Genomic DNA, 16,789 nt, shown 5'->3' on the forward strand with positions numbered 1-16,789 from the left:
ATTGGCTATCTAAAGCAACATTTTCACATCAGTAGAGTTGTATTTTTTATTCCGTACATGGGAATATAACCCCCTGCCACAAAAAAAAAAAACAGGCGGCCTGTAGGCCAAAACCGTCCTGTATGTGATTCTTTTGACCCCCAAAACAGACAATCACCAGGAATTCCGCTAAACATGTGTTTCATTTAGGAAATCTGTTCCCAAGTATTCCCACGAATAAAAATAGACGTGGTCGTGTCTCAATGTAATCAATGTTTGAAATTATTGTTCTTTTCAAATACAATCTCTTTTGGCGCTTAGATGGTCAGTTTGCAGTGTAGGATTACCTATAAATTATTATAATTACGTTCCAGCCCCCCGACCATTCACTCAAACAAAAACCGACCTGCGTCTTAATCTAGTTGCCTAAATGCCTACCCCTGGTATAAAAACTATTACATTTAGGTTATGTGTATGAATGTTATTATTAACAAGCCTGTAACAATTACAAAGATTTTGGCATGGGAAAACAGAAATAGATCGAATATCAGCAACACCTTACCTTTTAGTGTCTGCTCTAGACGTCGTGCAAACATGCATTTTGACATTACTTTCACTTTGGTAGACAGTGCTTTTTTTCTAGTTTAAACTGCAACCCCCGCCCTCCTCTCCCCCCTAAATGTGAAAAAAAGGTCCCTGTACCACTTGGACAATCTAGGGACTTGTTATGCCCCCCGGGCAGTCTGCATTGAAACCTTAACGACCCTTTATAGCTCCACTAGGCTACATTCACATATCGCGGAAGGAATATGATGTTATTCGAGTTCTAATCCAGCGTTATAAACTGACGTAGACATTTCGAACCTCCCCGCAAATAAATCAACGAGTGGAAATAATGATCTAAAGATGCCTGCTTAAATGCCATTCTCGGAATCGCAGTTCAGGTCTTTTGCGGTCAGTGCTGGTGGCTGTAAATTCAGAGCTGAAAAATAAGATAAATTCCCTTTACACTGTGGACACTCAAAGCCTATACATGGAGGCCTCGATTGCGTTAGTAAGAGTTACCGCAGGGGTGCATAATGCGTGAAAACCACACGGAATTATGATGAAATATGAATGTCTTTGAATGGAAATTATTCATCTGCAATACAAATACACTCATGTATTTTGTATCCCATTGTTATAACCTAATTCCTTTTTTAAAAATCCCTATTGACTATGGATTATGTCATCTGTCTGGGGCGCAACTTCTCTGGTGACAGAAGTTAACAAAGAGATCTTCACAGAGTAGAGGAAGATTTGGAGTAGAGCTGCATGGGTGCCCTTTGATATCACAGCACCTACCCAAATCACTTCGAAATCATTTTAGGTTGGAGTGGCTGTGTCCATGGTAGCTCATGCATGCTCAAGGAATGACACACACACGGAAAAGCACAACACAGAACCAATTAATAGATTTTTTTATTGCCTACATGTGCCTGCAGTGTTTTTGGATACACCATTGCTACTGCCAGAACCAGCACTTGGCTCTAGACACAATAGTGTGCACATGGTTCTCTTTCTTTTTTTACCTGCAAAGCTTAGGGTCAATTCCTCCAACAATATCACCACCAGTGACTGCTGTCAATTCAACGGAATTGATTCAGGCCTATATCTGGTTGGTAAACGTCGACCATTCATTCAACTAGGCCACTGGGCTGTTCAATTCCAGTCCTGGAGGACCAAAACGCTTCTGGTTTTTATTGCACTCACCTGGTGTCCCAGGTCTGAATCAGTCCCTGATTAGAAGGAGAAGATGAAACCCAGAAGTGATTTGGCCCTCCAGGACCAACACTGAATAGCCCTGATCGGGCATTGCTCCAATAAAAGACTTGAAACTCAGCCCTTCTCCTGAGCTGAAATTGCCTTCCAACCAATCATTTCTGGATGTTCTTAAAAATCAGCAGCCAAGACAGCAGTCAACCAAGGCCATGAAAAGTATTCAATTCATACTACCATTACCATTGGTTAAAGGCATTTTTACAGTCACGTTTACATTTAAATAATTCTTAATATGCAAAATGACCGACAATAATATGAGCATCCTACTTACTATACATACAACAGACAAAAAACGTAAACATGGATTAGGTTCCATCCACCTAGGTTCTGAGCATCACATAGTTTCCCAATCCTAGTCCTGGGGATTGAGAAACATTTAGTTTCTTTGCCCTAGCACTGACACACTTGACTCAACGAATCATCAAGTGATTAATTGAATCAGGTGTGTTAATGCCAGGGCAAGAACACTTTTTTGCACCCTTTTTGGGTCCCCAGAACCAGGATTGGGAAACACTGACATATACATTAAACTAGTGCTGCTGGGTCGGCTGGAGTGGACAACTAGACAGAGATCTATATATAATGATGAGATACTCATGTCTCCACCCCAACAATGGGTCGTTGTCCCAAAGGCGGGAAGGCAGGCGACAAGCCTCCCGGGTGGCGCAGTGGTCTAGGGCACTGCATCGCAGTGCTAGCTGCGCCACCAGAGTCTCTGGGTTCGCGCCCAGGCTGGGCTGGGTTCGCGCCCAGGCTCTGTCGCAGCCGGCCGCAACCGGGAGGTCCGTGGGGCGACGCACAATTGGCATAGCATCGTCCGGGTTAGGGAGGGTTTGGCCGGTAGGGATATCCTTGTCTCAGTATGTAAAAAAAAAAAAAAAAAAATGTAATAAAATGTATGCACTCTACTGTAAGTCGCTCTGGATAAGAGCGTCTGCTAAATGACTAAAATGTAATGTAAAATGTAAGCGTAGGGCCAAAATAAGCCCATAGAAACGCATTGGCTTGTTTTGGAAAGATTTTGGCGTGAGTGAAACGTTGTGCTTTGCCTCTTCCTCTCTGCTATAGATGATCCCATTCTGGAGAACTTAAAAGGACCCTACCCCCCAGAGGAAGTTGCCGCCACTATTTTGACATAATCATCAACAAATAGGGCAGTCAGTGTAGCTAGCTAGCATGCTAACATTATCTAGCTATCTATCTTCTATCTTGCTAACATTATCTAGCTAGCCATCTTGCTAACCTTATCTTGCTAGTAAATGTTACCTGTTGCTGTTTTCTTTACTACACCAGTAGCCAGCTACTGTAGCTCTATGGCTGGTTCTGGAGCTGGATTTGTCATAAGCATTGATTTAGGGAAAACTCCACCACAGATGGAAAACACTGGCCTATCTGACACCGCCATCTATCGTTATCTCCAAAGTTTTGGCATCTTCCACAAATTATGGCCTCGACTCCACCATAAAAAAACAATTACAGAGAATAATATGAAGCTCCGGTAATATTTATAACTATTGACTGCTGATATGCGTTTTCGACATTGTAGTGCAACCTTTGGTACAGTAGGTAGGCTGCTGGCAGTTTTTGGCTAGGGTACAGCAAAGCCAAGTCATCTTATGGTTCTCACAGGGGAATTGAAATGATAGGCTACAATGACTTTGCTTACATCTTTCGCTGGTGCCTTTTCATTATCTGAATAGACACTTGTGGTTTCTAGCTAACCTTACACCAATCAAAACAGTGGAGCCTGTAGTAAAGCATAACTTTAGTTGTCAAAACCATTCAGAAACAGGGGGGAAGCGGGTTTGCAAAATGCCATATCACGCATTTATACCATTTATAAAATTGTCAAATATATATATTTTTAATACAGACTAGCAAAAAAAATAAGTAAACATTTACAAATGATCCAATCGCGAAGAAGAATAACTTTGCAGCAGATTCTGAGGAATAAACAATGCCATGCTGGTGGGTGGTAACATTGAAATAAAACCCAGCCCTGAAACAAAACGTAGGCTCTGGCCATTGTCTTTCAACTCGAAAAAGTGGATTTCTACTGGTGAGGGTGTTTAAAAACAAAAATGGACCTCGCCCGTAATCAAAAAGCATCTCAGAGTAGCTGTGCTGATCTAGGATCCACCCCTGTCCATATACTCTTATTAATTATGATCTGAAAAGGCAAAACTGTCCCTACATCAACACTCCTAATCTGAGATGCTTTATGAATACGAGCCCTGGAGATGATCCCGAGCCAAATAATTAAGAAGATATCCTGGACAGGGTTGGGATCAATTACATTTCAATAGTCATTTTTATTAAAATAGAAAATTAAATAAGTGTTTCTCCTTCTCTTATGTATTGAGAAATCATTGAAAAATCGAATTCAATTGTTTTTAAATCACTGAATTTGAATTTACTTCCTGGATTGATTGAATTGAAATGGAATTGACCCCAGCCCTGCCCCTGATATCTTATCCTAATGATTGATGTTCACTGCAGCTGACCCATTCAGTTAGTGATCTACATTGACGTGAGAATAGAGTTAAACCAAAATTCCAAGTTAGTCCAGCTTCTTTAAACTTCCACTGCTTCTCCTATAGCTTTATTTTTAACTAGGGAAGTCTTTTTGAGGCCAACTTAAAAGGACTTTTCAATAAAATATTACAACTCTTTCCAACAGTAGTTCACATTCAAGATGATAAAATAGAAAAGAAAGCCATAATGGTGGGTTCACAAATAAAGAAAAACAAGAAAAAAAAGTTATTGCCTACCTCTGACCTATGTGGGGGTTACCTCCACTCATTCTCTTCTCTTTTTGTGGAGATGTATCTCTCACTTTCCCATCCCTCCTTCCCTAGCTCTCTGACTTGTCCTTGTTAGTTCCCTTGCTTCCTATTGCACTTCTCCACCTCTCTCCCTCCATCCACCCCTCCATCTCTGAGCAGAAGGGAACATCTCTCATCATTCCATCACACCGAATCTCTTTGGGCTTTCTTTATACACAACCACGCTCAATAGAACATTATCCCAGTATCAAAAGACAAAGCAAACCCCTACCCCCATCCCACCCCATGGTCCCTTCTTTCCCTGTAAGTGTTCACTGCTGTTTTTTGTCCTGGGCCTGTGGGTTCTCTGTCTTAGCTGGGGTAAGCACAGAGAGGAGATCCAATAGAGCCCGACTGATCTGGGCCCCGAACCGGTGTGAGTCCTGAGAGAGAGAGAAATAGGAGATACAATGATTTGACTTGGTTTATTTCTTGGGGAGAAATATGATGGAAAAAGATGGAGAGAGAGAGAGACAGATTTTAATTTGGCTTTACTTATTGGGAGGGGGGGTTGAAGACTTGTACAGATAGAAGGAAGGGAGGGATAGATACAGTAGATAGAGAAAGGGAGATGAGAGAGGGGGGGGGTCTTTAAAAGGGCACATTCATAATGTCCAGCTGGCCATGCATGATTTGTGTCCGTTTAAAAGAGAGACAAATTGTACAGCTTGTCAACGTTTCCATTCGCTATATGCACGTTAACATCTGTCACCAATACATGCGAGTGTGTAATACACACTAACCGTCTCAGAGAAGGAGTGCTTGCAGGATACATGGTAGTTGATCATGTCCTCTCCTACGATAATGTACGACACTCCGTAGCCATCGTCTGCCACCTGGAACAGAGGTAAGAAGTGGGAAAAGTAGCAAAAGGGTGTGTGTACTCACAGGGCCAAAGCTTCCCCAGGTAGTTGAAGTCTGGGTAGAGGTGTAGGTGTGTGTGTGTGTGTGTGTGTGTGTGTGTGTGTGTGTGTGTGTGTGTGTGTGTGTGTGTGTGTGTGTGTGTGTGTGTGTGTGTGTGTGTGCCTGCGTCGAGGTGTGTGTTTACTCACAGGGCCGAAGCCTCCCCCCAGAGATATAAAGTCTGGGTGGTTCTTCATGTCAAACAGCTCCAACTGCTGAACCGGAGTCTGACTGGTGGAGAGACGCCATGGCTCCGACAGCACCTAGATGGACAGACACACGGAAGGATCTAGGTGTTGTCGGAGCCCTAGCAGACGGCTTTTAACCAAAGCGACAGTCGCGCGTGTATACATTTTTTTTGTTGTTGAAGTATGGGTGGTCCGGGAATTGAACCCACTATCTTATTTCAGACCCTACAGGATATTGACAGAACCTGACACACAAACACCAGGGCCTGATTAATGCAGGGGCTTACAGGGGCTGAAGTTAAGGAACCTCTTTACTAGGCAATTTGACTGTTAAGCTCAAGGGTACACTAGCAATACACTAGCCAGTCCTGAATTGAATGGGAACTGCCATCTATAAATTATATTTCTATGGTTGTTTGCAGCTGTCAAGTTTACCTTTCTCAAACTTCCAATTACAATGTGGGAAAAACACATTTTGGAAAGTAAATGCGTACTTCTGAAAAGAGAAAAAGAATTTGTCTGTGGAACCAATAGAAATGTTTTTTTTCTCAACAATTTCCAATTTTGAGCAAATAGCAGCACTGTTTTTCAAAGTAGCTTATCTTGAGCTTATCTTGAGTAGCCTTCATTTTCATCATTGGGTGAGTCAGTGCTACTGGAAAGTTTCCTTAGTATCCTACTGTTGCCTAGTGCATTCGGAAAGTATTCAGACCCCTTCACTTTTTCCAGGTTATGTTACATTACAGCCTTATTCTAAAATGGATTAAATTAGTTGTTTTCCTCATCAATCACACACAATACCCCATAATGACAAAGCAAAAAACAGGTTTAGAAATTATAGCAAATGCATTACAAAAATAAATATATAATAGAAATCATTGACATAAGTGTTCAGACCGTTTGCTATGAGACTCAAAATTGAGCTTAAGTGCATCCTGTTTCCATTGATCAACCTTGAGACGTTTCCAGAACTTGATTGGAGTTCACTTGTTGTAAATTCAATTGATTGGACATGATTTGGAAAGGCACACACCTGTCTATATAAGGTCCCATTGTTGACAGTGCATGTCAGAGCAAAAACCAAGCCGTGAGGTTGAAGGATTTGTCCATAGAGTTCTGAGACAGGATTGTGTCGAGGCACAGATCTGGGGAAGGGTACCAAAACATTTCTGCAGCATTGAAGGTCCCCAACAACACAGTAGCCTCTATCATTCTTAAATGGAAACAGTTTGGAACCACCAAGACTCTTCATAGAGCTGACCGCCCGGCCAAACTGAGCGATCGGGGGAGAAGGGCCTTGGTCAGTGAGGTGACCAAGAACACAACGGTCACTCTGACAGAGTGCCAGAGTTCCTCTGCGGAGATGGGAGAAACTTCCAGAAGGACAACCATCTCTGCAGCACACCACCAATCAGGCCTTTGTGGTAGAGTGGCCAGACAGAAGCCACTCCTCAGTAAAAGGCACATGACAGCCCGCTTGGAGTTTGAAAAAAAATGCACCTTAAGGACTCTCAGACCATGAAAAAGATTGAACTCTTTCGCGTGAATGCCAAGCGTCACGTCTGGAGGAAACCTGGCACCATCCTTACAGTGAAACATGGTGCTGGCAGCATCATACTGTGTGGATGTTTTTCAGCGGCAGGGACTGAGAGACTAGTCAGGTTTGAAGGAAAAATGAACAGAGCAAAGTACAGAGAGATCCTTGATGAAAACCTGCTCCAGAGCGCTCAGGATCTCAGACTGGGGCGAAGGTTCACCTTCCAACAGAACAACGACCCTAAGCACACAGCCAAGACAACACAGGAGTGGCTTTGGGACAAGTCTCTGAATGTCCTTGAGTGTCCCAGCCAGAGCCTGGACTTGAACCCAATCTAACATCTCTGGAGAGACCTGAAAATAGCTGTGCAGCAACGCTCCCCCTCCAACCTGACAGAGTTTGAGAGGATCTGCAGAGAAGAATGGTAGAAATTCCCCAAATACAGGTTTGCCAAGCTTGTAGCGTCATAGCCAAGAAGACTCGAGGCTGTAATCGCTGCCAAAGGTGCTTCAACAAAGTACTGAGTAAAGGGCCTGAATAATGTAAATGTGATAAGTTTTGTACTTTTAATACATTTGCAAAAATTTGTAAAAACAGTTTTTGCTTTGTCGTTATGGGACATTGTATGTAGATTGATGAGGGAAAAAAACAATTTAATCGACTTTAGAATAAGGCTGTCTCCTAATATTGTACTCTCTGTGTGTCTCTTCATTGGCCTGGCCTGGGCTATTGTTTGCATTCAAGACCAGGTCGTTTTTATTTATCTCCGTTTGTCAGTGTCAGAGTAGCCACTCATTTTGGTCATTTGTGTAGTATTAAAAAAGATTCTGCTAATAATGTCTTATGCCATGTAAATGATGTAAATTGCATGAAATGCGTTTATCATAGGCCAATTTTTTGGGGACCCTGCTAAAAACATTTCCCCATGTGTGGTAATTCTAAAAACAATTCTTGCTAGCATGTTAGCACCTACCTCTGTTAGGAACGGTGACTCCACCCCCAGGTATTTAGACACCACGTACAGGCAGAAGAGGTGCCTGTCAATGCCGGACCCTGTCATGGCCAATCGGTAGAGGTTCTGGTGCTTCTCAGCAGCCAATCGGAACAGCCGCCTGCAGTGCTCCGGCCCCTGTAATAAGATAACCTGTCTGTTAGAAGTGAGATCGGATGAATTATGATTACAGTTGATGGTAGTAGTGGGGCGAAAGAGGTTACTAAAAAAATGAAAAGACAATTGTAATATGAGAGTGACACCCCCATAAGAGGTTAATGTACATATTTATGGTGTGAAACTGGTTCCGCTAGGCTAGGAGATTATTATAGAGTTAATCCTCATTATTTTAATGGATATGTGCTAATTACTGTTGGAGTATTTTATTTCTTTAGTTGAGAATGTAGTAGTTTAACTCTGTGAGGTGCAGATAATGGAGTTAAGTGCAGTTATCCATCAGGTATGAGCAAATCTGTCATAAACCTGGAGCTAGATATTGCAATTGAGATTATGACTTGTAATTTTCAAACATTTGGTGAAAACTTGATCGTTCCATGAGACAAATGTCAAGGTAGAGAACAGAACTTCTAAAATGAGCTAATAGGACTTAATACCTGCTGTGCTAACTGGACATAATCATTAGCTAGATCCCAAATGTGATATTTTAAATTATTAGCATCCTATTGATGAAATGTACAGTACCAGTCAAAAACTTGGACACACATACTCATTCATAAAAAATCCCCCCAAAACTTTTTGGGTTACAACATGATTACACGTGTTATTTCATAGTTTTGACGTCTTCACTATTATTCTACAATGTAGAAAATAGCACAAATAAAGAAAGACCATTGAATGAGTAGGTGTGTCCAAACTTTTGACTAGTAATGTACAGTCGTGGCCAAAAGTTTTGAGAATTTTCACAAAGTCTGCTGCCTCAGTTTGTATGATGGCAATGTGCATATACTCCAGAATGTTATGAAGAGTGATCAGATGAATTGCAATTAATTGCAAAGTCCCTCTTTGCCATGCAAATTAACTGAATCCCCAAAAAACATTTCCACTGTATTCCAGCCCTGCCAAAAATGGACCAGCTGACATGTCAGTGATTCTCTCGTTAACACAGGTGTGAGTGTTGACGAGGACAAGGCTGGAGATCACTCTTTCATGCTGATTGAGTTTGAATAACAGACTGGAAGCTTCAAAAGGAGGGTGGTGCTTGGAATCATTGTTCTTCCTCTGTCAACCATGGTTATCTGTAAGGAAACACATGCCTTCATCATTGCTTTGCACAAAAAGGGCTTCACAGGCAAGGATATTGCTGCCAGTAAGATTACACCTAAATCAACCATTTATCGGATCATCAACAACTTCAAGGAGAGTGGTTCAATTGTTGTGAAGAAGGCTTCAGGGTGCCCAAGAAAGTCCAGCAAGCACCAGGACCGTCTCCTAAAGTTGATTCAGCTGCGGGATCGGGGCACCACCAGTACAGAGCTTGCTCAGGAATGGCAGCAGCCGTGTGTGAGTGCATCTGCGCGCACAGTGAGGCAAAGACTTTTGGAGGATGGCCTGGTGTCAAGAAGGGCAGCAAATAAGCCACTTCTCTCCAGGAAAAACATCAGGGACAGACTGGTATTCTGCAAAAGGTACAGGGATTGGACTACTGAGGACTGGGATAAAGTCATTTTCTCTGATGAATCCCCTTTCCGATTGTTTGGGGCATCCGGAAAAAAGCTTGTCCAGAGAAGACAAGGTGAGCGCTACCATTCAGTACTGTGTCATGCCAACAGTAAAGCATCCTGAGACCATTCATGTGTGGGGTTGCTTCTCAGCCAAGGGAGTGGGCTCACTCACAATTTTGTCTAAGAACACAGCCACAAATAAAGAATGGTACCAACACATCCTCCCAACCATCCAGGAACAGTTTGGTGGCGAACAATGCCTTTTCCAGCATGATGGAGCACCTTGCCATAAGGCAAAAGTGATAACTAAGTGGCTCGGGGAACAAAACATCAATATTTTGGGTCCATGGCCAGGAAACTCCCCAGACCGTAATCCCATTGACAACTTGAGGTCAATCCTCAAGAGGCGGATGGACAAACAAAAACCCACAAATTCTGACAAACTCCAATCATTGATTATGCAAGAATGGGCTGCCATCTGTCAGGATGTGACCCAGAAGTTAATTGACAGCATGCCAGGGCGGATAGCAGAGGTCTTGAAAAAGAAGGGTCAACACTGCAAATATTGACTCTTTGCATCAACTTCATGTAATTGTCAATAAAAGCCTTTGACACTTATTAAATGCTTGTAATTATACTTCAGTATTCCATAGTAACATCTGACAAAAATATCCAAAGACACTGAAGCAGCAAACTTTGTGGAAATTAATATTTGTGTCATTCTCAAAACTTTTAGCCATGACTGTATGTCCCAAAAAACTTGTGACAACACAGTGAACATAATATAGGCCTACCTGTTAGGGTAACATGGGGTTACCTGCCAACTGCGAAATGACGGCAATGATTTTGCACTGGCGCATCGCCACAGTTAAATGACTGCAGAGGAAACACTGGTGTGAAGCACAAATGTCTTGCATCGCTCTCATCTCAATATCTGTGTTTAAGTGCTAATATTTATTGCCTCTTGACATATGGATATTGCATATGTCAATATCACAATTTCAATTTGAATTTAATTAATCTTATTGACAAGCATACCCATAACATGATGCAGCCACCACCACGCGTGAAAATATGAAGAGTGGTACTCAGTGATGTGTTGTTTTGGATTTGCCCCAAACATAATCCTTTGTATTCAGGATATACAGTTAATTTCTTTGTGTTATTTTTTAAGAGTCATCAGTGTCTGAAGAAAGAATGCAAAACCCTTTGAGTGAAACGCGTTTCTTCCGAAATGACCTTATTTATACTGGAGTGAAATCTGTTTCACTATCAAGTGTGAACACATTCATTCCGAAGTGAATGCGACTCCGCATCAATAACACAGTAAAACCTGTGAAATCTATTTTCACTGAGCCACTGGGAAGGTTCTAGAAGAACTTATGAGCACCATTAAAACATCCCCAATCAGTAAGCCTACCTCTCCGCTCTCCACAGCTTTAACAAAGGCACAGCCCTCAGTGGAGCAGGATCGTACAGTCTCAGTCCTCCCCTCTCGGAACAGCCGTGTCATGGAGGCCTCGTAGGTGAGGCAAAACGTCTTACGATCCTGGGAGACAAAAAAGATAAAGGGAACATTATTAGTATAATTATCTGAAATGATCAGTATTCTTCTCAATGTTCATGGATGGTAATAATGTTTTATGTATTTTTTTTCAAACCTTGTACAGCTCAGCATATTGCACAATTTTATTATACAGCAATAGCCAATTTCCGTGGTAGCCTACTCTAATTCTATTCCTAGTTGCAAGATGTTATTGTTATAATGTTATTGTATTATGACACATTTTATTCAGTTGTAGTAGTCTAGTAATGTCAACAACCTCTTAAACAAACACCTGTGTACTATGTAAGAGTAGGAGAGGAATGATCGTTTCCTTGTCAGAGGGAATGAAAGAGACCTTTACTGGAGGTCACTGACGCCAGTGGCATGACTCAACTAGTCCCTGGTCTTTCCAAAAATTCCTAACAGTTTGACATGCCAACAGTAAAGCATCCTGAGACCATTAATGTGTGGGGTAACAGGCAGCTGCAATAACAGGCAGCTGCAATAACAGGCAGCTGCAATAACAGGCAGCTGCAATAACAGGCAGCTGGAAGAGGCAGCTGTAATAATGTCAGCTAGATACTAATTTAGCAATAGAAGCTAGCTAGATTTCAGATTTCTTGTCGCAATGGAATGGAATGCCGCAATTCCGCAATGGAAGACGGACTTCTAAAGAACTTAAGAACACTTGTAATCTATGAATAGGCATAGAGGGTCTTCTCAATGTTGTATATATAGTGCCTTCGGTAAAATATTCAGACCCCTTGACATTTCCACATTTTGTTAGCTTACAGCCTTATTTTAAAATTGATCTACACACAATACCCCGTAATGACACAGCAAAAACTGTTGAGCCATTTTTGCTAATTTATTACAAACAGAAATATCACATTTACATAAGTATTCAGACCCTTTACTCAGTACTTTGTTGAAGCACCTTTGGCAGCGATTACAGCCTCGAGTCTTCTTGGGTATGACACTACAAGCTTGGCACACCTGTACTTGGGGAGTTTCTACCATTCTTATCTGCAGATCCTCTCAAGCTCTGTCAAGTTTGATGGGGAGCATTGCTGCACAGCTATTTTCAGGTCTCTCCAGAGATGTTAGATTGGGTTCAAGTCCGGGCTCTGGCTGGGCCACTCAAGGACATTCAGAGACTTGCCCCAAAGCCACTCCTGCATTATCTTGGCGGTGTGCTTAGGGTCTTTGTTCTGTTGGAAGGTGAACCTTCGCCCAGTCTGAGGTCCGGAGCGCTTGGGAGCAAGGATCTCTCTGTACTTTGCTCTGTTCATCTCTCTGTTCTTTGCCTCGATTCTGACTAGTCTCCCAGTCCCTGCTGCTGAAAAACTTTCACACAGCATGATGCTGCCACCACCATGCTTCACCGTAGGGATTTCCTCCAGACCTGACTCTTGGCATTCAGGCCAAAGAGTTCAATCTTGGTTCATCAGACCAGAGAATCTCGTTTCTCATGGTCTGAGAGTCCTTTAGGTGCCTTTTAGCAAACTCCAAGTGGGCTGTCATGTGCCTTTTACTGAGGAGTGGCTTCCGTCTGGTCACTCTACCATAAAGGCCTGATTGGTGGAGTGCTGTAGAGATGTTTGCCCTTCTGTACTATACTCCCATCTTCACTGAGAAACACTAGAGCTCTATCAGAGTAAACATCGGGTTCTTGGTCACTTCCCTGACCAAGGCCCTTCTCCCCCAATTGCTCAGTTTGGCTGGGCGGCCAGCTCTAGGAAGATTCTTGGTGGTTCTAAATTTCTTCCATTTAAGACTGATGGAGGCCACTGTGTTCTTGGGGACCTTCAATGCTGCAGACATTTTTTGGTACCCTTCCCCAGATCTTGGAGCTCTACGGACAATTCATTCGCCGTTATGGCTCGGTTTTTGCTCTGATATGCACTGTCAACTGTGGGACCTTATCTAGACAGGTGTGTGCCTTCAATGGGTCTGAAAACTTTCCAAAGGCACTGTATGTTCTAGGAATGTCCTGCTTACCCTGTAGTAAGCTAGCTGCAGAGCCAGCTGAATGAAGGATGTCCCCTTTAACTCACCCTGTAGTAAGCTAGCCAGGCACGTGCACAGATTGAGCTCAACCAGTGCCCGAGCACCTGCCCTTTTGCCCGCCTATGAAAAAGTGCCCTCGTTGCCTGGTAGAATTTTTTATTTTATTAAATACTTTTTACATTTTATTTAGAGTCTCATTTACATTTTTTGTTTTAATTTTAAAATGTAAAGAATTGCACATCAACATAGCTAATTTCATAAGCTGCTTGAATCCCAGCAAATACCCCCTCCGCTGCCCCCAAGAGCACCAGCACCCCCAATGATCTGTGCACGGCCCTGAAGCTAGCTGCAGAGCCAACTGGTTTAAGGACATTCCCTTTAACTCACCCTGTAGTAAGCTAGCTGCAGAGCCAATTGAATGAAGGCATCTGGGCTGATCTTCAGCTTTTTGATGCGTCCCTTCCCAAAGTCCCTGAAGGGGAAGACATGACAGTCCACATCGTCAGCTAGGGCCTGTGCCACAGACAGAGAGATGGACACCTGCTCCTGAACCTGAAGAGAGAAAGATGGAGGGGTGAGGGGAGGAAACACTTAAAAGCTTGTTAATTTGTATTAGTTATTTTTCATTAAGACCTCTTTCATAACGAAATTATATCTAGACACATCTTGGTAACTCATTGGCCAGACAATCCTTTCAGACCTAGTGCCTAGTTAATCTCTCTCTGTCAAACCGTCTGGTTTCCAAGTGACTCAGAACGGGACTTGACTGGAAGCCTGTGGCAGGAGCGGACAAAAAAAACAGCTGGTTTTAATTGGCTGATCTCTATCCATCACCATTTAGCGCAACCCTTATAACCTCCCCATAAGTGTCCTGCATACAGGGGCCAGTGTTGTTTCGGTGTTCTTGCGCAACAAAGAGAACTGGGTTAGCTTGTGCAACATGGATATTATCTTTCTCAAAATATATATTCTTTCCAATTCACAGCTGCTTTTGTAGTATCTTCTATGAAGCGTTCAACACTTAACTCAAACTGCCAGCGGCAAGCGATCTCCCACAGAGATGGGTCCAACAATCTCCTCCAGTGCTTTGCAATAGTCGTAGCGTTCTACATCATTGTCATTCGTACGGAAAAGACTGTGCTTGTACTTTTTACTGGAATAGTGTTCTGTACAACCACGACATCTTCAACTGCCTTTGATGGCGTATCCTTACTTTTTCTATTTGAAGACCGTGTACACTGCACATCATATGTTACAGGACGGCTAGCAGGGTTACGCTCGCTAGTTATTAGAATGAACAGAGATATGTTCCTACTACCTCGGGTTACGGGGAATTATTTATGTGGTGCACCATAGCAAAACACTTTTCTGCCTCGATTTGGCCCCATGCCTCATTGGTCGTGTGATTCGCTCAGAATTTGAATTGATTATCATGTCACTCAGTAAATCGACCCCCCATAAGCTCCAAACAGTCCCAGGCTCTACGCGCCAGCAATTCGAGCCTGGGCACGAGATTAGTGCGTAGTAATTCAGAGGGGTTGGGTTAAATGTGGAAGATACATTTCGGTTGAATGCATTCAGTTGTGCAACCGTCTAGGTAATCACTTTCCCTAGTAGGCTGTAAGGGTTAAAGGGCGGGGGTGACACAACAGATGTGGAAGTGCCACTAAAAGATTGCTTCCCCAGTCTCTCCCCGTCTGACAACAACATCTGGTTGAGATCATGGGAAGTCATGGCAGAGCGAGAGAGAGCACATATTGATGGGAGGGTACTTCTCCCTTTATCTTCGTCACCATCTCAGGTATTCAATAATAAGGCCAAAGAGGACCGAGAGAAAAAGGAAGAGAGAGAAAGAACCGCAAGAGTTGAAGAAAGATAGAGGATAGAGAGGACGCAGAAAACTAGCCCATGCTTCTGTCACTTCTAGATTAGGCTACTGCAATGCTCTACTCTCCAGCTACCCAGATAAAACACTAAACAAACTTCAGTTAGTGCTAAATACAGCTGCTAGATTCTTGGATCGAACCCCCAAAAATGTATAATATGTGACCGATGGGCTTGATTCGGTCTTATGTAGCAAAATTTGAATTATTATTATTTCTTTTTTTAAATTGGATAAAAGTAGAGACTCTAGAAAATGGTATATCATACACTACAGTTGAAGAACAATGGGAAAGTAATTCTGCTTTGAAAGTTGACAAACTTGTAACCCCACTTTTGAGAAAATGGACCTTGAATATTTTGGTTCACCTACTGGAGCGCTCTTCTTTGTCTACACCCATTCAGCATCGTTCACACCCACTTAAGCCGTAGCCCCACCCATCTCTTTAAGGATTCACATGTGAGGCCATGTGCTAAACATAGTGAGTACGGTAGTGTATTAAACAACCAAAGATTTCAAGACTAAAGCCTGGTGGGCCACCATTGTTCCTGTTCCCAAGAAAGCTAAGGTAACTGAGCTAAACGACTACCGCCCCGTAGCACTCACTTCCGTCATCATGAAGTGCTTTGAGAGACTAGTCAAGGACCATATCACCTCCACCCTACCTGACACCCTAGACCCACTCCAATTTGCTTACCGACCCAATAGGTCCACAGACGACACAATCGCAACCACACTGCACACTGCCCTAACCCATCTGGACAAGAGGAATACCTAAGTGAGAATGCTGTTCATCGACTACAGCTCAGCATTTAACACCATAGTACCCTCCAAACTCGTCATCAAGCTCGAGACCCTGGGTCTCGACCCCGCCCTGTGCAACTGGGTACTGGACTTCCTGACGGGCCGCCCCCAGGTGGTGAGGGTAGATAACAACATCTCCACCCCGCTGATCCTCAACATTGGGGCCCCACAAGGGTGCGTTCTGAGCCCTCTCCTGTACTCCCTGTTGACCCACGACTGCGTGGCCATGCACGCCTCCAACTCAATCATCAAGTTGCGGACGACACTACAGTGGTAGGTTTGAATACCAACAACGACGAGACGGCCTACAGGGAGGAGGTGAGGGCCCTCGGAGTGTGGTGTCAGGAAAATAACCTCACACTCAACGTCAACAAAACAAAGGAGATGATTGTGGACTTCAGGAAACAGCAGAGGGAGCACCCCCCTATCCACATCGACGGGACAGTAGTGGAGAGGGTAGTACGTTTTAAGTTCCTCGGCGTACACATCACGGACAAACTGAATTGGTCCACCCACACAGACAGCGTGGTGAAGAAGGCGCAGCAGCGCCTCTTCAACCTCAGGAGGCTGAAGAAATTCGGCTTGTCACCAAAAGCACTCACAAACTTCTACAGATGCACA

General features: G+C 43.2%; 1 protein-coding gene across 2 annotated transcripts in view; it reads right to left on the reverse strand.

Moving 5' to 3' along the window:
* Nucleotides 1-2,709: 2,709 nt before the first annotated feature.
* The window catches only part of cpt1a2b (carnitine palmitoyltransferase 1A2b), a 53,868-nt gene continuing 39,788 nt past the window's right edge, over nt 2,710-16,789 (reverse strand). For both annotated transcript variants that reach the window (XM_038980321.1, XM_038980312.1), the window contains exons 14-19: nt 13,870-14,034; nt 11,347-11,475; nt 8,227-8,382; nt 5,678-5,791; nt 5,369-5,461; nt 2,710-5,008 (exon numbers count right to left, since the gene is read on the reverse strand). In XM_038980321.1, coding sequence (XP_038836249.1) covers nt 4,898-5,008; nt 5,369-5,461; nt 5,678-5,791; nt 8,227-8,382; nt 11,347-11,475; nt 13,870-14,034 — 768 coding nt within the window. In that variant the 3' untranslated portion in view covers nt 2,710-4,897. The remainder of the gene's footprint in view (nt 5,009-5,368; nt 5,462-5,677; nt 5,792-8,226; nt 8,383-11,346; nt 11,476-13,869; nt 14,035-16,789) is intronic.

This window comes from Salvelinus namaycush, chromosome 3 (genome assembly GCF_016432855.1).
Source record: "Salvelinus namaycush isolate Seneca chromosome 3, SaNama_1.0, whole genome shotgun sequence".
Classification (NCBI taxonomy): Eukaryota; Metazoa; Chordata; class Actinopteri; order Salmoniformes; family Salmonidae; genus Salvelinus; species Salvelinus namaycush.